The sequence below is a fragment of the Physella acuta genome, unplaced genomic scaffold (genome assembly GCF_028476545.2).
Source record: "Physella acuta isolate Inbredline_101_S28 unplaced genomic scaffold, ASM2847654v3 ptg000078l, whole genome shotgun sequence".
Classification (NCBI taxonomy): domain Eukaryota; kingdom Metazoa; phylum Mollusca; class Gastropoda; family Physidae; genus Physella; species Physella acuta.
In genome coordinates this window covers 150,237-177,557 of record NW_026731598.1, presented here as the reverse complement: position 1 = coordinate 177,557, position 27,321 = coordinate 150,237, and the positions used below count along the sequence as shown (strand labels likewise).

Below are 27,321 nucleotides of genomic sequence, written 5' to 3'. Positions count from 1 at the left end.
AATAAGTGACAGACGTGATATTTTTTATGGATGACCCCATAAAGCCACAGTTATAAAGGGATGACGGGTATTCTAGTATATACTATATATATAACATATCTATCTATTTATCATATCTATTCATACTATATATATATATATATATATATATATATAATATATATCTGTCTCTCTCTTTATATATATATATATATATATATATATATATATATATATATATATATATATATATATATAAGTAAGTAAAGTTTCCTTTTCAAACCTGACGGTCTATGGGGCAAGTGAAGTAGAGTTCACTTGTTTATGTGGCCTCAGCATATGAAGAGATAGTGTGGTCAGCACTATGCCCAGCCGCCTATACTTTCCCTAACGTGAGTTTGGTACCCATCAGAGTTGGGTGGACTGAGGGACGGTCTAGTGACTTGAACCCGGATTCGAACTCGAGACTTACGGGTTAGCAGTCCAGCTCTCTACCGCTAGACCACTCCGTCCCATGTATATATACATATATATATATATATATATATATATATATATATATATATATATATATATATATATATATATATACATATACATGGGATATATATATATATATATACATATACATGGGATATATATATATATATATATATAAAATAGAGTAAGTACCACTTCCAGATTCGGAATGTGCATACAATGTAATACTTAGGAAGTATATGAAATTTCGTCCGTCAAACTAAAACGGTATTCAAGTTATTGGCTTCTGAGAAACCAGAAGTGGAGTAAGTGTCACTGAAAATCACATTTTCACACCCATTTTATGAAAAAAAAAAAACCACTGACCAAAATGTCATATCTTTATTTTAATGACCTCAAAACTATACAACACATGTATATGATTAAAAAATAAATTTAAAAAAAAAATAGATGAGGACTTGTATGACTAATAAATGTTTGATAAAATATCAAGCTTAAGCTTACGCTTACACACATATTCTTTTTAAAGAAAACTCCCACAGACTCCCGTAGGCTATACAGAACATTTTAAAGTTTCAATCTAGGAGATAATATTTTTAAAATTCACAAATTATTAGGGGAAATAAAGATATTTTTGTGATATGTAAAACATTTTAAAACATTTACACAATTAAATTTTAACTAATTAAATTATATTAAATATATATATATATATATATATATATTATTTTTTTACACATATTTTAAGCATTATTACAAGTGATTATCTTCATAAAACATTTCTATGTTAAAGGTATGACAACCCATAGAATAGATAGTTTATTTAATATATTTGTGTTATTTAATGGATGGTTTAAGTTCAATTGGTTCCTGGCTTCCTGTGTTATTCAGAGCAATTGAGTATGTTTGATCACCAGCAACTCCCATCACCAACATCCATCTGTTGATAGCCATTTCTGCTTTATGGCTATCAAGGCAGGTCTGTGCTGAGATTTCATAATCTCTACCAAAGTATGTTCTAAAAAAAAATTAATTGTACTGTATTCATGTATTAAATGCTTCCTTTCTCTTTAACGGAACAATAAATCTTTAAGAAATTAGGTCTCAGGCATTTTCTTCTTTGTGTATACACCACTTGATGAAAAATTACAAAGGCGACAGCTGTTAATAATTTGTATTTTCTCTTCGTCCATGCATAGTCATCAATAACATAAAGAGTGTATTTAGAAAAGTTATTTGTACATTATTTAGCATCAGAGACTTAAATTAGCATTTTTTCACACAGTTCGTCCAGGAAGTTTGCCATTTTGTCTGATTCGTCCAATAATATTAAGAGCTACAAAGAAGACACCTGCTTGAGTATCAACTAGAAATATATATTTTATATATAATCAGTAGAGACCCTTATCAATCATTATTTATTCTTAATAATCTAAATATCTGTTCTAAATACACCATTGCTTATTTTATTGAGATTTATTTATCGGTAAAATAGGCTTATCCTTGCACATCGTACTTAAATAGTAGCCATGTCAGAGACAAGCATATAACTGTCTCACATAAATAGTAACCATGTCTCAGACAAGCATAGAACTATCACACATAAATAGTAACCAAGTCTCAGACAAGCATATAACTATCACATATAAATAGTAACCATGTCCCAGACAAGCATAGAACTATCACACATAAATAGTAACCATGTCCCAGACAAGCATAGAACTATCACACATAAATAGTAACCATGTCCCAGACAAGCATAGAACTATCACACATAAATAGTAACCATGTCTCAGACAAGCATAGAACTATCACACATAAATAGTAACCATGTCCCAGACAAGCATATAACTATCACACATAAATAGTAACCATGTCTCAGACAAGCATAGAACTATCACACATAAATAGTAACAGTGGTCCAGACAAGCATAGAACTATCACACATAAATAGTAACCATGTCTCAGACAAGCATATAACTATCACACATAAATAGTAACCATGTCTCAGACAAGCATAGAACTATCACACATAAATAGTAACAGTGGTCCAGACAAGCATAGAACTATCACACATAAATAGTAACCATGTCTCAGACAAGTATATAACTATCACATATAAATAGTAACCATGTCTCAGACAAGCATAGAACTATCACACATAAATAGTAACCATGTCCCAGACAAGCATATAACTATCACACATAAATAGTAACCATGTCTCAGACAAGCATATAACTATCACACATAAATAGTAACAGTGGTCCAGACAAGCATAGAACTATCACACATAAATAGTAACAGTGGTCCAGACAAGCATAGAACTATCACACATAAATAGTAACCATGTCTCAGACAAGCATATAACTATCACACATAAATAGTAACCATGTCCCAGACAAGCATAGAACTATCACACATAAATAGTAACCATGTCCCAGACAAGCATATAACTATCACACATAAATAGTAACAGTGGTCCAGACAAGCATAGAACTATCACACATAAATAGTAACAGTGGTCCAGACAAGCATAGAACTATCACACATAAATAGTAACCATGTCTCAGACAAGCATATAACTATCACACATAAATAGTAACCATGTCCCAGACAAGCATAGAACTATCACACATAAATAGTAACCATGGTCCAGACAAGCATATAACTATCACACATAAATAGTAACCATGTCCCAGACAAGCATATAACTATCACACATAAATAGTAACCATGTCCCAGACAAGCATAGAACTATCACACATAAATAGTAACCATGTCCAAGATAAACATATAACTAGAAAACCCTTAGGATTTCAGGACATCAGACAACCAACAACGCATGAGATACTTGATACTTACGGAATGACACATTTTTCTTCAACACACAAGTTTTGGTGTGTCTTGCAGTGTTGAATAATGCATTCATCATTAGCCTGTTAGTAAATAATATGGTTTTAATAAACTTTCATAGAAATAAATAATTCTTTCAAAGATGTATAAAAGAATATTAATAAGTCAAACATACACTTTAACTAACAGAAAAAATAAAAAAATAAAAAAAAAATTAGCAATTAACCCTTTGAGTTAGACAAGCTGAAAAACCAGCTTCAAAATTAGGAATATACGTCCAAAAAGTCGATTTTCCAGCCTGATCATCTAGCGTCATAGTCCTATGGGCTGGTATACCATCTTATTAAATATAATTAGAGGGGGACTGTATAAAACTACGCATATGTCTTTTTAGTAGGGGATTATGATTCTAAAAATAGATTTTGGGGAAAGTGTAAGTGTTTGCATTTCTTAAAATACATTGTCAACCAAAAAAATCGGTTATTTTATATTATTTTATTATACAGTTTTAAATTATTATTATAACAACAGTAAGTAGGTAAGTTACTCTAGTTTTGTCATAATGTTGAGTAAGTATATAAAACAATTAACGGTATATAAATATTTTATTAGTACAAACTTTTGTTGTAATATCAGTTGTTTTTTTTTTGAAGCAATGTGGCCGAAACAAAAAACTTAGCCACAGCCATTGGCTGTGTTTGTTTTATATACATTGTTATGTTCATACATTGTAAAAAAAATAAAGAATTTCAGAATCTTTCTGAATTGTTGTTTGATCCTGAGCCTGGATACCAAATTTGGCTTGATTATCTCAAACGATTAAAAAGTTATAGGCTTTTGAAGAAATCCAAGATGGTGGCCATCCCCCATCTTGGATTTGTAAAACAAACAAAGAATTTCCGAATCTTGCTGAATTGTTGTTTGATACTGAGCCTTGATATCAAATTTGGCTTGATTATCTCAAATGGTTCAAAAGTTATAGGCAACGCTAGAAGCAGATAAGTGAAAATTGGTTTGGGCCTGGGAGCTCAGTAAATGGGAGAAATTAGGCCATGGAGGCCCGGACTCAAAGGGTTAATAACATAGTCCTGCCTGTTTTTAAAAGGCTTTCTTAAAATTAATTATTAATATGCATATATTGTAAAATTAATTTAAGCAACTAAATTTAATTTACAAATGATAAAACAATTAGAATTATTTTGATTTGCTAATCCAAACTGCCCTTCATGTGTAATGTGTAAAGTGGTGTAATGCACCCAAAACTCTAGAAGTTTGTAATAAGGGTAAGAGAAATGCTTGATACTTAATGGTGTTAAGCCAATTAACTCCATTCATCAATACATTCATTTAATCCTACTCATCCATCCACCCAATCCATCCATCCATCCAATCTCATCCTATCTCAATCCATATATTATGTATATGTTACGGTCAAAGCCCGAAGTCGGCCAATGCGCGGATTGGCCGGCCAATCCGCGCATTGGCCAAAATCGCCTCCCATTAACCGGTCAAAGTCCGAAGCGTCGCTTGATTTCGGGCTTTGGCTGGCCAATCCGCGGACTGGCCATGGTGGACCGGCCAAAGTCTTAATTAGAAGATCATGAGCAGATATGTGTTGTTTTTTTTATGCCGTAAGGATCATGAAATTAAGTTTTTATTGATTATTAAGTAAAGTAAATGACAGAAACATTCACATTTTTTATTGTACTATAGTCTCAATCAATCAATATTATCATTTGTTACAACAAGTTTAACTTATGGCAATTTGAATTACATAGTAGCTTGGTATTTTTACACTTGCAGCGATTTATTGTGCACTTAGTTGTGCAATTGCAGCGAGTGTAACCTTGGCCCCCAGTCAATGATTGTGAAGATGCGATGGTTCGTAGTGATTTTTCCTCAGTGCCAACTGACGACAATAAGAGCAGTTTTTCGTGAAGAATTGAAAACTCACTTCTAGCATACGGTTGTTTTAGAACACCATGTTCCATTCCTAATTTGTAGAAACCGCCCTCCACGCTCATGGCAACTGCAATCACGCTTCGGGGATCACCGCGACCTCTGTCAAAATCTGGAACACGGATGCGTACATTGTCACCCACTTCAGCATCTTTAAATTTTGTATTTGATGTTTTAAGCATCTTAGCACCTTGAGCTTGCAAGCTAGTACGAGCTGCTGACCTGTGTTCCATGATGTCTTGTTTGTTGTGACATAATCTGCAGGTAATATTCCCTCCGTACCCTTCGTCTGCTTCATTGGGTACTCCACAAATAGCATGGACATCGTTGCCACAAACTATACAGAATATCTGTTGGCCACATTATTGTCACTCAACTGGTCTGGGCGTTCCGCCACGGCAGTAGATGTGTTAGCTAAGGATGTCGTTGCATTTATGGCAACCTCCATTTCTTGTTCTCAAGATCATCCTCAGTAACTATTTCATCGAGAGACCATATTTGGATACTAACATGGATTTACATTTTTTTTTTTTGACAGCCATCTTGGCCAAAGCCCGAAGAACTTAGCACTAAGATCGTATTTCGTACATTGGCCGGCCAATGCACGCACTGGCCGGTACGTACTGGCCAAAGTCCGAAGCGCTTAAACTTGACAGCGTATTTTGTACATTGGCCGGCCAATGCGCGCACTAGCCGGTACGTACTGGCCAAAGTCCGAAGCGCTTAAACTTGACAGCGTATTTTGTACATTGGCCGGCCAATGCGCGCACTGACCGGTATGTCCTGGCCAATGTTCTATCTAGACTAAGTTGTTATCGCATTTTCATTATTCTGGGTGCGTTTTCATTGAAAGTAACGTATTGTTTAGCTCTTGTTTGTATAGCATTATATATGCAAGGCGACATGGATCAATAGGGCCGTCAGACCATGAGACAGATTTAGCAGATGGCTGTCAAAAAAAAAATGTAAATCCATGTTAGTATCCAAATATGGGCTCTCGATAAAATAGTTACTAAGGAAGATCTTGAGAACATTGAACAAGAAATGGAGGTTGCCATAAATGCAATGACATCCTCAGCTAACACATCTACTGCCGTGGCGGAACGTCCAGACCAGTTGCGTGACAATTATGTGGCCAACAGATTCTGTATAGTTTGTGAAAAACATTGTAGTGCAGCTCATTCTTTTGGATCCTGTGGCAACGATGTCCATGCTATTTGTGGAATACCAATGAAGCAGACGAAGGGTACGGAGGGAACATTACCTGCAGATTGTGTCACAACAAACAAGACATCATGGAACACAGGTCAGCAGTTCATACTGGCTTGCAAACTCAAGGTGCTAAGATGCTTAAAACATCAAATACAAAATTTAAAGATGGTGAAGTGGGTGACAATGTACGCATCCGTTTTCCAGATGTTGACAGAGGTCACGGTGATCCCCGAAGCGTGATTGCAGTTGTCATGAGCGTCGAGGGCGGTTTCTACAAATTAGGAACGGCACATGGTGTTCTAAAACAACTGTATGCTAAACGTGAGTTTTCAATTCTTCACGAAAAACTGCTCTTATTGTCGTCAGTTGGCACTGAGGAAAAATCACTATGAACCATCGCATCTTCACAATCATTGACTGGGGGGCCAAGGCAACACTCGCTGCAATTGCACAACTAAGTGCACAACAAATCGCTGCAAGTGTAAAATTAACAAGCTGCTATGTAATTCTAAATGCCATAAAAGTTCAAATTGTTATAACAAATGATGATATTGATAGATTGAGACTATAGTACAATAAAAAATTTGAATGTTTCTGTCATTTACTTTAATTAATAATCAATAAAGACTTAATTTCATGATCCTTATGGCATAAAAAAAAATCTGCTCATGATCTTCTAATTCGAACCTTTGGCCGGTCGTCCCTAGCCAGATGATCTTCTAATTAAGACTTTGGCCAGTCCACCTTGGCCAGTCTGCGGATTGGCCGGCCAAAGGCCGAAATCAAGCAAAGTTTCGGACTTTGACCGACCTATGGGAGGCGATATTGGCCAATGCGCGGATTGGCCGGCCAATCCTAGCATTGGCCGACTTCGGGCTTTGACCGTAACATATATATATATATATATATATATATATATATATATATATATATATATATATATATATATATATATATATATATATATATATATATATATATATATATGTGTGTGTGTGTGTGTATATATATGTGTGTGTGTGTGTGTCTCTTTGTGTGTCTCTGTGTGTGTGTGTATGTGTTTTTTTTTGTTTTTTTTTTTACTTTTAGGCATTACTACACCATTCATACAATGGCAGTGAAACACCTTGCGGGGAGGGGGGGGGGCTGTTGAGAATACTCCTGGGAAGGAGCTGTAAATAAAAACAATTTAATTTTGAAGTGGCTGCACCATGGCAGAAGAAAGCGGTTTTGCACCATAAGTTTCCCAGCAGCTCTCTTGGCACTTGGAGACTGTTTATTGTGCGTACCGCACAGATGGTCATAGACCTACTTGATTCAATGGTCAAACTGCAACAGGGATGGCCTATGGCACCTAGGTGGTCGGGTGACCTGGAGCGCCCTAATTGAGCTTTCAGAAGATGCTAGTGGAGGTGCAGGCAGATTGGGAGCTTCACTTCATTGGCTATGTATACGAAGGAGGAGATAAGCCGAGGAGCTTCACTTACTCAGTGTTAATTCTTTGCTCTTTTGGCTACTTTAACCCTTTATCTACTGACGGTACTTATAAGTACCACTTTAATTAAGTGCATGTATTATTTTTAATTTAATACGAATTTTAAAAGTTATTGAAGTAATTAATAGTATTATCTCCCCTGAGTCGCCTGTAGTTGGAGGGATTGATGTTTTTTTTAAAATTACTATTGTAATTACATGTTAATTTCTAGTGGTAAAAAAAATAACAAGAATAAAGGTATCAGTTGCAGGCTCGTTTACAAGGTTTAGTATACTTCATTTGTATACCAAAGCCTAGTTCTAGTTGTAAGATTTAATTTGTTAGTTATATTTACTGCAATAAACTGTCTTGCCTACAACAACTAGCATTTACGTAATGTATACCTGTAGACTAGTAATAGTCCATACTTCTGCATATAGTATAGATCTATAAGGTAAATTTTAATCAGTAAACAGAAAAGAGTAGGCCACCAAGGCTATCCTAAACACATTGAGCTCACTTCTATTTATGAGCTTTGCACTGTAGTGTAGACTTGTCATAAAATTCTAGTAGGCTACAATTATGCGGCTCATTGTACTAGCTATTGGAAGCTTCCAGCAAAAGCATGTTCATTCCGGCAACTGTTGCTACACCAGAAAGACCACAGACAAGATTGAGGGAGCATGATATGTCGGCAACTTTTGCTGTGTTTGAGGTCTAAGATGTGATCTGATAGAAAATCCAGTAAAAATCGTACTCAAAATATACTTTTGTGCTGTATTTAGGTGTGAAAATTACAACAAGTGATTGTTATAATGATTGCTATGTTATTAGTTAATAAATTATATCGTTTGTTGCTGTTTTGTAAAAAAAAAAATTTGAAAAAAATTTCCTATATTCCTGACGGTACTTATAAGTACCAATATATGTTTGGGCCATTAGAAATTTATGAAACGAAATTTCCTTCGACATATGCTTTGAATGCGCCAAAAACAATATAGTAACACATTGCTTAAGTAAAAATTTCATTTAGAACATAATTCTGTAAATAAAGGGTTAATACACTCTTAATGCTTCACTTTTTCCCTAAACTTAATTGAACTTAAACTTTATGGAGCAGAATTTCATCTAAATCTATCTATCTATCTATATATATATATACTAGCCGTCTCGGCCAGGCCCTGCTCTGGCTTCTGTGAAAAACCTTTCTGTTAAAGACCATTACCTGTGTGTTTAGTAATCATCATAAACCCGGCATTGCCCACCCAAACCACAACCAACCAAAACAACAAAACGCAAACATAACGCTAACACAATTACAAATACAAACGAAAAACAAAAACCTAACAACAAATCCAACCACAAACACCAATACCAACACAAAAAAAAAACAACGAAAAAGCAAACGAAAACAAACCAAATCCAAACGCAAAACCAACCAAAAACACAAATACAAACCCAAACAAAAAACACAAACAAAAACGAAAAAAGAAAGAACAAAAACGAACCAAATCAAAACGCAACCACTAACGCAAACCCACCTAAACACAAAGAAAACACTAACGCGAACATAAACGCCCGGGGCGGAATCACCTGTTTTAGCTTAATGAACGACTATAGTACCCCAACTTATTCACAGTCTTTTGCACTCACTTAAACGAACGCGCCTGTTTCAATTTAATGAACAATTTTAATACTCCAAGCTTATCCGTAAAATACCTACAACATTTGCACTTGATCAATCCCCGCTAATTATGTAATTATTTTTTTTCCCAACACCAAAACAAAGTAATTAAAAAGTAAATTATTTTCCACGAATGCAATGGTTTTATAAAGGGAAGTAATTGTGTTTTCCTAATTTATCAAAGGGAAGTAAGTGCTATAGGACTAAATAAAGACATAATTAGAATTTTTGTAAAAGATGATATTTTTTTTAAACTTGTGTTTGATGAACAATTATTACTATAATTTGAAAAATGAAAATGATTTCCCAACACTTTCAATAGTAATTTTTTAACTCATAAATTTAGAGAAATGCGCACGATAATATTATAACACTTTAATCCATCCAAGACCAACGACAAACATATGCGTTATAGAATTGAGCTTTATATATTAGATAAAGCAATGTATGTCTGTGTGTTTGTTTGTCTTTTATGCATTACTACACCTCTCATCACATCGCTGTGAAACTTAGGGAAGTTGTTGAGAATATTCCTGTGGAGGTTTCTGCGAAAAAAATAATTTCAAATTTGGCGCCATGGGAGGATGGGATTTTTCTCTATATACGGTATATAAAAATAAAAGAAAATTGCGGTATGACACAGTTTATCCGGGTGTCATAAAACTTTAGGGAGTTGATAAATACTCCCAAGAAGGTTTCTGGGGTGAGAGGGAGGGTGGGGGTAGGTGGGTGGTGGGATTTACTTTTGCATGGGCTGTCCCCCGGCAGGATGTGATTTGGCGCCCTAGTCTTTCCAGTGAGCGCTATGGCGACTACGTTGGGTCTAAACAGTGTCATAGACAAAGGATAGGATGGGGCGTTACAAACGCTCACTAAATTGAATCAGGCATGTCAGCCAGCACCCTGGTAGGGTGCGATTTGGCTGCAAATAAAAATTTCTGTTTCGGCCCCCAAAGGCTCACATGGGCCGCTAAGGGCCATGTAATACGTTTTATTTTAATAATTAGAAAAATTAACCAAGGTTAGATTATTAACTGGGATGTTTCTTTTTGTCCGTAAAAAAATCCAAACAGTTTCGTCACTTTGCGAATGATGTGATTAGCATATTTTTTTAGACAATCCAATCAGAAATTGAGATCGAGCATCTAATAATAGACAATTAGTAACGCTAACATATTGCATCAGTCACACTGATGTTTAAAACACGTCAAATAATTTGTTTACGTGTTAAAGAAAAAATCCTGTTAATTTTGTCACTTTAGAGAGTGACGCAATCTGCATCATTGTTAACAGGGTGCTATTTGGCACTCTGGGTTATCCTATGCGGTAGTGTAATCGGGGGAGGGGGGGGGGGGGGAAAGGGGGGGCTCCTGAGAGTGCCCCTCTACATCCCTGACACATGGGTGGTCACCGAAGTGTGTTCTACCCAGTGGCGTGCAGAGCTATGTTGCTGCCCGGGGCAAACCCAAAGGAATATGCCCCATAAATTGTATATATATATATATATATATATATATATATATATATATATATATATATATATATATATATATATATATATATAAATTACGGTGTTAAAAGCGTTAGTAGCCCTACAATTGACGATAAATTATAACACACATTATGTTATTAATCAGAATACGAATAGAAAAGCATTTTAAAAAATTGACTTAGCTGAACTCTTGAGAAGACTCCATGCATATATATCCAAAAGAATGACTGACTCATTCGGGGAGGGAGAAAACAGTTTGGGGACATGTCGGATGTTGGGGGGGGGGGGGAGGGGCTATATGCCAAGCCCAACAAAAGAGTTTACAGTTTCCATTACCCTACCGGGGTCGGGCTGCGGTCACCGTTGAATTAAATTGGAAAAAAACTAAAAGGTCAAAGTTCGCCATTGTTTATTGCTACGACTGAGGCCACGGTTGATGTTAGGCCTAGTGAGTTAGCCCCCCCCCCCCATCTCGAACTTGAACAATGCTGTATTTTATAGAAACACATTAGTGTCACATCTCGTGTGCAGGGAAGAGAACCACGGTCGCCGGGTGATTGTTTGGTGGCCGGCGATGGGTCGATTGAGTGAGCCCTTCCCCCTCCGCCTCCACCCCCTTGTACCTGGTATTTAAATTTGGGATACCCTATTGTATTCTGACCAATGTAGGTGTATTTTTTTTTGGATGCCTGTACTAGTTACGGACCTAAAAAATGCTAGTCTTGTCTCGTACGTCGAAGTAGTCGGATACGTAGGAATAAAGCGTCTCGTCTTAACTCGATACATTGAGAAAATATCGATTCTAGTCATAGAGCACAGCGATTTCTGCGTGTGCGCATTGTCGATGTTTGATATAATTTTAGTATCGCTAAACTTGGGGCCCGCACTTAATGGTCGGCTCTAGGCCCCAAGTATTCATATGCAAACCCTGTGTGGGAATTAATCCAGTAACGGCTACCAGGGTCGTTATAACTCCCACAATTCATTAAATCAACGTGGACTCACTTACTTTACAGGTGGCTCTACTATTTATAACATCAGTTCTATTTAAGCGCCCATTTACTTTACAGATAACTTTACTTTGCATTAAAATACTTTAACACAACTTTTAGTATGCCCTACAATTAATAAAAAATAAAATGGGCACAATTGTTTGAAATGATATCACTACAATGTATATTAAAAATCTGTTGATGCTTATTCTTGAGGGTGTCCTTACAGTGTCTCAGAAACAATACGGACATTCTTATTGTTTTGTATATTCATATGCATCAAAACCGAATAAATTCTCTTGGGTGCCCCTACAAGTTATCTAAAAATAATACGGGCTTACTTCATCTGCAAATGCCCTTTTAATCACAAGCAAAAATAAAATAAATTATTCGAAAATCGCTCTAATGCAATAAAGTGGTTTAAATTGTTCGTTGGCCAGTGGTTAGAATAAAAGTCATGCGTTTAGGTATATTATATAAAGAGACAGTGTTAGTAAGCACACAATTTTAGACAAATTACAATATCAACAAGCATTAGTGGTTAAAATTAAAACAAATAGGAAAACAGTAGATGCTTTGGCTTTGGGGTGGGTGAAAGTTGGGGGGGGGGGGGGGGAGGTGAAAGATCACGCAGACTGTGCATTTAAATGTATGGATCTCTGGCCGTGCCAATAGAGCGTCCAGGTATTACATTACCGGTCTTACAATAGGAGGTTTGTGCCTAAAGTGAGGGTGGGGGGGAACAAGTGACAGCCAGCTACACCTTATTTATGTGTTTTTGGACAGTACGACCGGGCGGCCGCGAATGCCGGTAATTAAGAAGTGTGAGACTTAAGGACAACTTTAGAATGAAGTTAACCAGAGTTTCTTCCAGGCATCTCTTCGGGGGGGGGGGGGGCGAAGCCCCCCCCGAAAATTTTTTACCGCCCCCCCCCCCCCCCCCGAACGAAATGAAATTTATATAATTTATATAGAAAATACATACTTTTAACAGTGTCCGCCCCCCGAAGAAAGTCTACCGCCCCCCCGAAAATTTCAAGTGCCCCCCCCCCCCCCGGAGAAAAAAGTCTGGAAGAAACACTGAAGTTAACTCGGCCCGGCCCAGTGTATCAAAACAGTACGGACTTGAAAGTTTGTATTTAACCGTACACAAAAATCCAAATGGCCATGAATAAAGAATATCATTAGAATAAGAAAAAACCAAGAGGCTGTGTGCTTAATCAGTCTACGAATGCCGTTACGTCCATCAAAATGAATAAGGATGCCCTACAAACATTATGCAATGAATAGAAACATAATAAAGATGCCCGATAAAATATGAAGCGAACAAGGGCATAATTACTGTAGGGATGCCCTTCAGACATTCAATAATGAATATAAGCATAATAAATATCCGATAATATATAAACGAATATGGGCATAATTGCTGTAATTATATAAATACAAACGTGAATACAAGTAAATTACTTTAAAGATACCCTGACGATATATAAAATGAATGCGGGCATAATTACTGTTTGGATGCCCTTCAAAAGTATTATGATGAATATAAGCAAATTACATTAAAGATGCCCCTACAGTGTGTAAATTATAATCATGGACTTTAATACTCTATGGATGACCACAAGTGTGTAAATTGATTATGGGCGTGTTCTCTAAAAGATGCCCCTACAGTGTGTAAATTATAATCATGTGCTTTAATACTCTATGGATGACCACAAGTGTATCAAATGATTATGGGCGTGTTCTCTAAAAGATGCCCCTACCGTGTGTAAATTATAATCATGGGCTTTAATACTCTATGGATGACCACAAGTGTATAAAATGATTATGGGCGTGTTCTCTAAAAGATGCCCCTACAGTGTGTAAATTATAATCATGGGCTTTAATACTCTATGGATGACCACAAGTGTATAAAATGATTATGGGCGTGTTCTCTAAAAGATGCCCCTACCTACACAAGTATCAGATACTCTATTAATTGAAAGACTGCATACATTTATTCGGGGAAAATCAATGACTACTACACCACTACCCTTCACCGATGCCCCTTTCTCCCTGAAGGTTGTATGACACTGACAGTACGATGACTATATCAGTGCCATGTGTTGATTGTATATACACATTTCGGTGAATTCGGAAAATTGTGATAATTTGATAATTCTGCCAAACCTTAGTAGACATTTAGCTTCCCTAAAAAAAAAAAAAAAAAAAAAATCATTTTTTTTACCCCCTTTGGATGCCCCTTTGATGTGGCTGCCCGGGGCCTGGGCCCCCTCCGCCCCCCCCCTCTGCACGCCACTGGTTCTACCTCATTATTTTGGTGAGTAATTAATGTACACTCAAGGTTTTTCAACCCAATATTTATGATCCAAGCGCAGGCATTGTTTACATTTAAATAACTCACTTTTAGAAAACAAGGTTACGCGTCTAAGAATATAGGATTGGTAAAGCATGGATGAAACCCTTCTTATATATTTTGTTGGACTTTCGTCTATTCCCGTGGCAACGCGTGGGGGCGGATACGCTAGTGTTGCTATAAGCTGTTTTGTTACTTTAGTTTAATTTTCATCACTTCTTTTCTCTATATTGGTCTTTGCTTTTCTCGCCATGCTTTCCTCAATATCCCCACTTTTCAATATAAGCCTTTCAAAAAAAGATTACACAAGCAGGTTTCTTTTTCTTCTCTATCAGAATGTTGTGTTAGCTACATGTCACTGAATAGCTCAGTTGTATGATCAGTTAAAACTTTTGAGAATGTTTCTTTTCCACAAACTGTTAAACCTGCGAATCAGGTTACTCATAACTCAAAGTTTGCTTGTATGTCGAAGCAAATTTTAGCCCATTCGACAGCGCTTATATCATAAATCTATTATGTCGGGGCACTCATATGTCAAGGTACCACTGAATTAAGAAATTTTTTAGAAATCAGAGATAGCATAAAACACTCATTCTGGTTACCAGAAATAGCCAACAAGCCTGCATAAATCTATGTACATGAGCTGATATGTAAGTATAAAATTTTGTAGTACTCAAGTTATCACGTTCCCACAGAAAAAGAGTATAGCACCACTTCTGATAACTGGAAATTGTTGAAAAGTTAATTGAAATTTGGGCATACAATCTAATACTTATCTGTTAACTTTCATCCTCCTAACTTAAACAGTAATAAGTTATAGGCTTTTGAGAAACCAGAAGTAAAGTAAGTAGGCTATCATTTCCAGTTACAGGAAATTGCTCAAAAGTTCATAGAAAACTACAAATTTGTTATCATACTTACAAACTTACATAATGTAATTTCATCAACCTAAATGATATGGTACACAAGTTATTTTGAATTTTTATTCTAGTTTCATAATCACTCACCAGGACTGGTTCATGTTCATACTCCAATCTAAGCAGGGGGTTTATGTGCTGGATTTTCCAAAAACAATTAAATGACTTTTCAGCTGTCAGATGCACTACTTGATGTCGAGCCTTTTCAGTGCATTGACTGAAGCGTTTAACATCGGAGAACACAAATAGCTAAAAAAAAAATGAATACAGTGATTGTTATACACCTGATGGAAGAAAAATTGTAAACAATTGGTCCTAACATTTATATTTTTGCTTCATGCAAACTTTCACCAAGTGTATTGCCAATTTACAGAACATGACTAAATGTAAAGTGGAAATAAGTCACACATCTAGTGGGTATACATATATATATATATATATATATATATATGGACTGTGTAAGTGACTTATAGTAGTTATGCATGTAGTAAAAACAAATTGATCAGTATTGTGCATTAATCTTCAGGTAATTTTGTGCAGAAATCTAAGTTTTTGTCTAGAAAAATAAATATTTTCATTTATAAAATATGTGTTGATTTTTTGACACAATGTTTTAATATATGTAAAGTGGAAAGAACAAACCCAATCTAAATTTATTACCCTTTACAAAAAATAATAATTTATCTCAAGATTTTTAAAATCTACTTCCCTTTTACATGGCAGATGATTTAAAAAAATTAAAAATACATTAGAAAAATTCTAATTTGTGTTTAAATTTACATTTATGTTTGTGGTTGAAGTTGTGGTGAGGATTATGGTTTATGTTTATTGTTAAGTTTATGTTTGGGGCTAGGATTAAGTTTAGTTAGGCTTACGGTTATTTGTATATATATTCTCAAAGTCCCTGTTTGCGTATAGACAAATAAATTTTTTTATACTATCCCAAAAATACTGGGCAGAATCGGGTAAATGATGCTTAATAAACACAAGTCACTGTCCTGTTCAGGTAAGTTTTTCACAATTATTTTATTTATCTATCTATCTATCTCTATCTACCTGTCCACCTGTATATGTCTATCTCTGTCTCTCTCTCACTCTAAACTGATCAAACTTTAAATTATATATACATAAACATAATTAAATCCATTTATAACTATTTACTAAAGAATACCTCTCCTGATTCGGAGGCTGCGGTCATCAAATAGAATGGTTGACCATAGCGCAGCTTGTCTCCAATGTTAACAGAATCAGATGATCTGAGAAATTAGAATAAAAGTTAGTTTAAAACAGTTCGAATAATAATTTCATAATGTAATTCTATTAGCAGAAGTAAACTACTTTTGCTTTTATTGGGATTAATTTTAAACAGCAAGTTGCTATTTGGCTCCTAGAGCTGCCCAGTTAGCAATATGGCTCCTACGTTTTTAAAAAATGCAATACACTATGGATCCTGTGGCCTACTATAATTTACTAGGCAAGCTGCCCAGCTTCGCTTTGGCTTTCGAATGAGAATTTGAATGCTTAATTAATTTGCCCGAGGGTCGGTCTACGACCTCAAGAGTTATGAAGAGGTTCTTACGTGGACAATTTTTTTTCGATTTATAGCTCATATAAGGCGCCGGTCAGCAGTGTTTCTTCCAGACTTTTTTTCCAGGGGGGCACTTGAAATTTTTGGGGGGGCGGTAGACTTTCTTCGGGGGGGCGGACACTGTTAAAAGTATATATTTTCTATATAAATTATATAAATTTCATTTCGTTCGGGGGGCGGTAAAATTTTTTCGGGGGGGCTTTGTTCCCCGCAGAGATGCCTGGAAGAAACTCTGCCGGTCAATCAAGGTCAGTTTTGACCCCCTCATCGTAGACTTTTTGGCCAACCGGCCGCCATGTTCTGTCGCCCCAAGGCAAGATCCTGCCAAATTTGAAGCGCCTGCGGCGCCGGAAAGTGCCCTGTCGGGCACCTGACTACTTTGCTTTATATATATTATAGAGATTAGCAAATTGCATAGATAAACAAAGATTTCAATAAAGTAATTAAGGCCTGAAATACTTTAGTATAGAAATGTATTATCTGAATAGATTCTAGATCTAGGTAGGGTCTACATCTGTGTAAGTCTAGTTTTCCGTAGATCTAGAATCTAGATCATCTAGAATATCTAGAATATCTATTATCTAGATCTAGAATCCTAATTGAATTTTTTTTTTTTAAGTTTAGCCAGAGCAAAATTGTATTGTATAAATTTTATAGCGTACGTAGCTCTAAATCATATTTGAATGAAATAGTTCATTTCTATATTTTATTCTAAACTCGGAAGATGACGTCATCAGTTTCATGCTCTTTTTTTTTAGTGTAAACAATAAGCGACGTCATTGTTAAATGCGTTCTTGTCCCAAGTATATACATTTTTCCGGTTGCATAATTAAAATTGTTTTTCTACATTCGAATACGCCTTTATTTTTTATTTTTCTTCTTTAAATAAAATTGTGGTTATACATTTAAAACATCTAACATATTATTTTCAACAAAAGTCCGTATAAAGTTCTTCATATATCGCTGCAGATTCTGATGTGATGTCCGGCAAAAATATTTTGCGGAGAGACAGAGAGAGAGAGAGAGAGAGAGAGAGAGAGAAGTGCGCACAGGGTCTTTTATATATTAGGATAATTGTTAGCTAAATCAAATCACGCACATTAGCCGGCACCCCTGTGGTCAGGTGACCACCCTACAATAGACATGCCATGGTGTCCTCAACATCTGGGCAGTAGCCGATGTGGGTTTTACGTTACTATTATGGAGGGTGATTAATGTACACTCAAGGCTTTCATTCATCACGCCCTTATTGCCTATGTTCATTTTAAACAGTGCAATACACTATGGATAGGAAGGGTTACCATAATAGTTCACAAATTGAATCAAGTGTGTTACTGATGCCTTGGACCAAATGTGATTTTTGTGACCGGGGCTCCCCCATGAGTAGTAATGTGCTTATGATTGTTTTATTCCTACCCCATTGATTATTATATGTTAAGGCTCATAATTAAAATAGATTAATGTTAATATTATTTCCTGATTAGTTTTATTGTTTTTATTTCTATAATCTCACAAAATGACTATTTTTTGTTTTGTTTTTCTGTTATTTATGGGAATGGGCGGGTGCTAAAAACCAAAATACTTATTTTTAAACCTAATGCTATAATATTTAGCATATAGTTATGACTCAAAGAGTTAAGTCCATAAATAAATAAAAATGGCCGAAAATGTCATGCTGTTGCCATGGTGATGATGGCCATCCTGGATTTTATTTACCATTTTAACATCGAAATTAATTTTAATTTTTTTTTGACTTATCTCTTTGAGTTATAACTATATGCTAGATGTGATAGCATTAGGTTTATAAATAAGCATTTTGGTTAATTTGGTTTTCATCACCCGTCCATGCCCTTAAAGGGATGGTTAAATTAAAGAATGTGGGAAAGGCTCCATCTTGCGTGGACGTTCGTAAGAACATTTTTATATGCTGCTTTTTGTTTCATATAGCCATTTGATATAGCATTTGAGTTTGCCTTTTTGTTTGAGGTTGCATTTGTTTACATTTTTTTTTGTGTTTTTGTTTCAGTTTGCATTTGTTTACATTTTCTTTTGTGCTTTTGTATTAGTTTGAGTTTGCATTTGTTTACATTTTCTTTTGTGTTTGTATTTCTGTTTGCTTTTGTTTGTTGCATTTGTATTTGCGTTTGGGTTTGTGTTTTCTTAACCTTGGTCCCAGAGCTATTTTGTTTTTGCTGTATAATGTTAGTAATTTTATCTTTTTCGTATAAAATAAAAAATGATACTCACGGCATAACTTTGAATGCTGTACGAAAGCATGGTGCAAGTTTGGTTGTTCCTGAGACAATGAGTGGTCCGGAAGCAGTCTGTGAGGAATCAATATCAGGAATGTAAATTGCGAGGGCACTGTCATCTCTGGGGTGCTGTCCTACACCATATACTGTGCGATCTGGATTTCCTGAAGATAAAAATCCATTATTATTATTACTTCGATTTTGATCTGCTTAACATTTGAAATAAATTCTAAACAGACTGCACTTTTGTACCAGCCAAAAGAATCATCCTACCAATTGTGAGAAGCTGACAATAGCAGAGATTAATTTTAAATTGAAATTGCAGTGCTCACATTTAATACAGCAGCTCTCAGAGTGAAAATGTAAATGAATTATCTATTTGCTAAAATAAGTTGTGTTTTGCATTCATGTAACATAGAGAAATTAATTGCCTTTGGTTTACAAATATTTTTATACTATTGTTAAGTATAATCATTTGTTACAAAATTTGATGTTTTAATAAAAAGGTACAATTAAATATTTTTACCAAAAAGAGGTCATAAGTTTGTTGTAAAAACCTAAGACAAATCATACACTGTGCTCATACTAACTGCACCTCTCCACCATGAAACTATGTTTAATTTTGTAGTTGCCCTTTTGTTGAGAGATAGTATTTGTGGATTCATCTTTTGGGAGTACTTTAATTAGGTGTCCTCTTGATGGGAGTCAATTTTGAAAGCCATTTTATCATGAGACTAAATGTAGGGTACCCTTTTGTCAGGGCTCTTTTGACTGGGTTATTTTTGTTAGGGCCCTTATTTTGATATATTTTGATGGGTGTATTTTCTGGTACATGAGTAATTTCTGCTCTTTTTGGTCATTTTGAAAATCGGCTAAAATTTAATATTTTGAAATAAATAGGGATAGATCATTTTCATTTCCAAACATCACTTAAGCCATGTTTAACTAATGTTATGTGCTTTGAAAAAAAGCATAAATACCATACCAGAAATGTTTTTGACATTTAAAAATGAAACAATTAGACTAGACCTTTATTGACAACCATGATGGTATCTCCAAATCTGACACAACCATCAGCAGAAGTGCTTAGTTGAATCTGAAGACAAAGTTAATAAAAACAAATAGTAGTAAAAATTTATTAGATTGTTTTATTGATTAAATTCTAGTAGATTTAAATGTGGTGAATTGAGTTCATTGGTCTTTCCAGCCTATTTGGTAACTCACTCAGGTGAGGAAACAAAAATTAGCATTGCACTTGCACATGTATTTGTAAATACCCTGTTCACTGAAAATAATAAACTGCAACTATGTTTTAAATGAATGGTAATTAATTTTAATATTATTTTGGGGTGATTCAGTCAATACAATACAGTAATTACCCCAAATAATACAAGATCAAAGTACTTATTGAAGAGAATGATAACTAGTCATTTTGCAAATGGGAATTTCAACATAGTACTGAAAAAATCACTGTTAGTCTGCTTATAAGACAACAATTTCACAATATATAGACTATGACTTATCAAACAAGGTTTATCCTTGTTCTTTAGTTACATTGTTGAAAATTAGTAATGTACACAATATCTGGTTTGTGTAAATCTTAAATGGCTGTTGAAAGTAACACTATATTAGGATTTGGTTTAGAACTAAAAGTATTTTAAAACTATGATTTGATTATCTTAATTTCAAAAGAATAGAAGACAAAAATGACAGAATCAAACTTACAGGATTGGACATTCTTCCCATGAAACCACTAGATCTTTGAATAAGTAGTTGACCGTTTGCTCTTCTCTCCAAAAAATCTTTGAGTTTATCCTATTAATTAAAAAAAAAGGTACCTACTGGTAACAACTGAAAATGTTCTGTCTGCTGCAAAAATAATGCAAAAAATATGCCACTATGTCCTGAAGCAGACAGGTTTTGTGAACAGTGAGAGTGAAGTTAGTTTAGTGTTAATATCCATACAAAAATAAAAACCAAATGATAGACATATATCTAAGTTATGTGGTCCTTCCTTCCATGGGTGCATTTCATACAGTACTAAGTCTTTTCTATTGTAATTCATTAAGTGATCAAGTTCAACAAAAGTATGCTAATCACACAGACAAGCATTTTTGTATTTTGATGCTTTCCCTAGTATTAGTTCCAGCTTGGAAATAACTGAACTAAGACCTATATTTTAAAGTTTTAGTGACTGTCATTGAATTTTGCTGACTTTGGGCAGAGATTTCAGGTTAGTTTTCATCTGATGCTTGTTCATTAGCATCTTAAATTTATGACAACAATGCCAACCAGTTTCTCTTACTCTGTGTTGCATTATTTCTCTTTATAAAATCATCCCCACTATGTCTAGTCAGGTCTATGACGAATTCCTAAAAGATGTTGGCCAGAGCGCAACAAATGCCTCAATGGACTTTTGCCCAAAAGGGGCAAATGACCATGTGTCAATTCTGGAAAATGGCCTTTGAGCAAACAGCATTTGGGCAAGTATATTTTGGGCAAACACCTAGCTCCTGTGAAGTCAAACACCACATTATAAAAATTGTTTATTTGTTTTGTTATGATTGATAATGAGTGCTTATACTAAAACTAATAGAAAGCGAATATGTACTGCAGAATACATGATATAGTCTATCAACCCAGTTGTTATTGATCTGGTTAAGTGGATTACAAATGTGAGTGTCCAGGAGTCATAGTTTATAAATACAAAATCCTCACACATTATTTAAAAACCACACAATAAAAAGATGCCAATTAACATAACTCTCATCCAATAATGATTAGACAGGAAAAAATAGAGAGATTTTAGCTTAATGATGTTATTGTTACAAATATCAACCATCATGTCTTCAATACTCCAGATGCCAGATTATCGACAAACCAGTTGGTTTTCAGCTATGCTAGATAAGAATTTTTGTTTAAGAAGTAAAAGAAAGCTTTTCCTTATAACTATTTAAATAGTAGCGTGTCATTTATTTTCTACTTTTTTTAGTGCATTATAACATAAAAGCTTGTTATTAAAACGTTTTGTATTAATTTTTATTCAGTACTTTAATTTTTAAAAAATTTACAATGGAGTTGCTTGACTATAAACCATTGCGCACTTAATGAACAGAAAACGCGCGGAATAGTTGAGTAAGACAGCCTACTAATTTGGACACAATTTTAATTAATTCATAAAAAATTCAATAGGCATCCAGATTGAATTGTTTTCATGCCTTCACCCATGTGCCAACTTTAAACCGAATCTGTCAGTTACAAATGCCCGAAATTTCGCTCGTGTGTTTCGATCTAGACTGGCGACAGAGGAAGCAAGTTAAATAAAAGCTTTTAAAAATAGGCTGTTGTGTTACATTTCTTCAAACCCTCACCTCTTTTACCTCCCCTGAATGTGTGATGTCATTAATGGATGCCCAAGATACATGCTAAAATAATGTATTAGTAGTATTATTGTGATACTACAGTAATAGAGACATTTAGCAATGTGTAACAACACTTTTTGTGTGTTTCGTATATAATCTCTCCATAGAGTAGAATACCACTTCTGCATGCTGGAAATCATTCAAAAGTTGATAGAAACCTTCGCATAACATAGGCATATTCAGGTTTTTGGTGTAATGGATATGGATATTTATTCATGTTGATTAGGTCCTCTATAAGAAAGATGAGGTAGACTTCCAGAAAAATTGAATGCTTTTTAGAGTTGCAAATGAAAGCTGTGTTTGACTATTGGATAATATAGCATTTATAAAGTGTTTGAAATGAGATGATTTAGCATTTATAAAGAGTCAAATTTAAATAATGAGTACAGCTGTGTGTAAAGATTGCATGTGAAGCTTTTTCTCTAACTTGTTTTTGTAGGCTTGATATTTCACCAACATTGTGTTTTCTCCATTATAAGCATGACCATAGCATATGGTCATTGACAGCCATAAATCTTTCCATGGCTTCTCCAGCTTCTCTAACATGTTGGAAATCTGAGCCATTTTGTATACCTCGATTTTTAAATATGTTGGGTTTCCATGATAACAGAAATTTTAAAAATTCCTTTTTTCTGTATAATATTTTCATTTACCAAACATGGAAAAAGTATTTCAATAGCTTCATATGTTAAATTGTAAAAAATAAAATTCAAACTGAACATGACCTTTTAACAAATCTTGTAACTGACAAATTTTCTAAGCACTGCTGTTGTGTTGGTCAGAATATATTTAGTTTGATTACCTTTGAACAATTGCTAACTAGTAAAACCCAATCCAATTATTCAACATTGTAGTACTTCTTTTTTAGAATACCAACTTCTATTGTAAACTTAGAAACACTACATAAATGATGTTATGATTTAGCACCAGTCTATTATTATATGCTTTTTGTTATTATTATTATATGCTGTTTGTTTCATACAGCATTTGCGTATGTTTGTGTTTTCTATTGAGTTTGTATTTGTGTTTGTTTTCTTTTGTGTATGTATTTGTATTTTGTGTTTATGTCTGTGTGTTGTGTTTGTATTTCTATTTGGGTTTGTGTTTGCGTTGTGTTTTCTTTTGAAAATGTATTTGTCTTTGTGTTTGCATATTGTGTTTGCGTTGTATTTGCATTTTTGTTTGCATTTGTTTTTCTTTGCATTTGTGTTTGGTTCTATTCCCAAGTTGGTACATTTAAAAAAAGATTCACCATGGCGAAGCATGGGTATGCAGCTAGTATTTATATAGCTAGTATCTATATCAGCCTATATTGGCAGTATATTCATATTGTAGTATATAACTTAACTATATGCCAATTAATATTAAATTGTTAAATAATCTAGTCTGGATAAGTCGGATAAGTTGATATCTAATATTCTAAGCTATCTATTTTAAATCTAATTCTGATATAAATATTTTAATATACGTCTAGTCTATGGCCTATGCATTTCATTTAGAATATTATTATGAGATCTGGGATGGGCTACATTTTACATTTATTTCAACTATCTATCTAGGGGTTCTAGGCTAGGCCTAATTGATACTGATACAACTAAATATTGAATTAATTTTATAAAATTATTATTTTATAAGATCTAGGCCTAACACTACGTAATTAGATCTAGATCTAAGTATATTTCAATATTAATTAGTTACTGACTTACTTCTTCAAGCTGAACCTCTTCAATCCAGTTTCCAATACGCACAGAAGGATTATATGTTCTAACATGGGCCATATTAATATATAATTAATATAATTATCAGATTGCTGGTTCTGACAATATGTAATCGCCTTAAAATTAAAGCAGTTTAAAGTTTAAACTTCATATAGAGATCGCACTCTTGTATGATGTAGATCTATACTAATACTATACTATTTATAATTATCGATATAGATTAGATTGGTACTTAGGGCCTAGCGTCTTTCCTTGGCAACAAAAACGGAAGTACGTAGAGTAAAAAAAAAACAACTGGGAGTGATCTCCTCTAAACCCCTAATATAACATTACCGGGGGCGGCAACTGGAATATATAACTAGATCAAGACATTATTTTTCAAATTGTAAATACCTAAGTTTTAAAATATCCTATCCTAATTTATAAAAGACGATGTGCGTACTTCTCTCTCTCTGCTCGCATCATTTTTTTAGGCGATGTGATCAGTATGTTCAGCGTTTTGTTGAAAAAATATGGTGGATGCTTTAATGTATGAACTAAATTTTATTTAAAGCAGGAAACTAAAACAAAACAAAATGCATATTCGAAGGTAGAAACACATTTTTAGGTAAAAGGAAAAAAGTCACAGGAAAAAAACAACAGAAAAAGTCAGTTTATGCTAGGAAAAAAAAAGTCACAGAAAAAAAGTCACAAAAGAAATTTTTATTGGAAAAAAGTCACAGAAAAAAAAGTCACAAAAATATTCTAAGAAATATTTAAAATTAATTGTTGATAATTGTAGAATTTGTTTATCAATGTGCTTGGTAATTTTTTCGTAGCATATTTGTAAACTGAAAGCATTATGGTTTCTAACAAGAACAAGTTAAAATACTGTAAGATAATGCACATAGCAACGTCACTATTTGTTACGTATTCAGTTAAATACGCGGTGGAAAATTATTTTAAAATAAATGTAGGCTCATCATTGTGTTTGCATGTGTTTTTGCCGTAGGCCATATCTTAGTCGGCTTCTCCTCAGTCGGCTTTGTCCGTTTACGTTTTGCGTCAATCACAGCCTTTGTACCGTGTCGGCTTTCTCTTTTGATCCTAGGCTTTGTTAAGAGATAAGCGAGATACATGTGGGCAGTACAGGTGGTTAAGCTATTGTTGTGATTAATTGAGGGCAGCAAGTCACATTGACTTTGTCTTTAATGCCATTTCACGATAATTTAAAGTTAGTATTTGAAAATGCTATTTAAACAGAGAAGGTTCGAACATTAAGGGGGCGTCCATAAATGACGACACAAATCCTGGGGGTGGGGGTGGGGGAGGGTTCAGACTTTTGTGACGAGGGGGAGGGGGGGGGTAGAGACAGTGTGGCATCACGTTGTCTTAATTCCACGAATTGATTAACATGCATTTTGTTTTAGTTTTTAGAAAAATAAACTTACTAAATACTAAATTTTTTTTTTTTAAAAGTACGTTTCGGCAACAGTCCTCTTGAAGGGCAACGACATGTATCGACAGTCCCAGTAAAACTGATAAGAGCGCAAATCAAATTGATCGCTTTGTTTACAGCGGCAACACTGCATCACTGCTTCCATGCTTGGAACAGTTCTTCTTCGTTCTTAATTTTTAGTGTTGGGAGGGATCGAGCCTTACCTGCCAGAGGGTTTGAACTCGAGACTTTTTTTTTTCGAATTTATCAACCATGAGCTTTGCCGACTCGACCATGCTTCCATCACAATTAAGGATTACGTGTCAACTGGTTATGCGCCATTGAGGCCATTGACTCCGATTTCAGCCTGCTTTTCTTTTTGGATTTGCTTCCATAGCCTTTGTCCAACCAAGAACAAACTACAAGGCAGCAGTTGTTTGATTTTGAATTTGTCTCTCCTAGAAGAGTGGCTGTCCCCAGCTAATGAGCCTGATCTGCTCGAGGGTTCGAATTCGAGACTTTCCGGTTTAACAACCACGAGCTTTACCGACTCGACCACGCCGACCCCTTGGACCGAATGAGGTATGCTTTATAAGTCAAGATGACAAGGCTCGCGTTCCGCTTGGGTTGACAGCAGCTAAAAAACAGAGTCCATTTCTCATGCACATGGAATACAGGGTGAGCTTGCCTGACCATGACTGGGTTGTGGCTGCTGGACATAAGCTGATCTCTTCAGTTTATGCCGGGATAAAAATTCAGCCCAACGCCATCGGAAATCGAAAAGCTGTTGGATACTCCGCCGGCCCAAATACATATCAATCAGATCCGGTAAACATTCCTCATCCACAGCACTTAGTCATGGGCTTGATTTTAAAAAATTACTTAATTTACATGAATTTGACGATATCTCAAAGAGTGGTGTGGATCAAATTGTTAAACTATTATTAGTGTTGACGATTGATGGTGGCCGAGACGAAAACCCTAGGTATCAAAAGGTGATCAAAGTTGTGGTACACCACTTTCTCAATCAGAACTATGATGGTTTGTTCATTGCTACCAATGCACCAGGAATAAGTGTATTTAATAGGGTTGAAAGAAAAATGGCGCCACTTAGCAATGAGCTCACAGGATTAGTTTTACCCCATGACCACTACGGCAGTCATTTGGATGAAAGAGGAGTCACAATAGACACAGATTTAGAGAAGAAGAATTTTCAGTTTGCCAGAACACTTTGGCAGAAATATGGTCACACTTGACAATGGATACAGTGGCAGAATACATAGATCCAGAAGAGTCTGAACTCCTTAAAACTTCTCTGCTCTCAAAGGATCAGCGTTGACACGATATTCATGTGAGAGTTTAGAGGGTAGTTTGTAGCTAGCGCTAATTTGTTTAGACCAGACTTTTATGTTGTATCTTTGCAACAGTTTCTTTTGTGAAATGGTACATAGATGGATCATACGTTTGTTAGAATAAGGTCATACAAGTGACATACAAGATCAACTTATCAGAAACATTTATTG

General features: G+C 35.0%; 1 protein-coding gene across 1 annotated transcript; it reads right to left on the bottom strand.

The window, feature by feature from the left end:
• Positions 1–825: 825 nt before the first annotated feature.
• LOC131954160 (cilia- and flagella-associated protein 161) lies at positions 826–24,595 on the bottom strand. Its single transcript, XM_059317699.1, has 8 exons — positions 24,370–24,595; positions 20,967–21,056; positions 20,271–20,337; positions 19,237–19,405; positions 16,573–16,657; positions 15,492–15,650; positions 3,322–3,395; positions 826–1,477 (listed from the first exon to the last, which is right to left on the bottom strand). Exons 1-8 carry the CDS (start codon positions 24,439–24,441, stop codon positions 1,297–1,299), a joined length of 897 nt encoding a protein of 298 aa, XP_059173682.1. The 5' UTR covers positions 24,442–24,595; the 3' UTR covers positions 826–1,296.
• Positions 24,596–27,321: the final 2,726 nt, after the last annotated feature.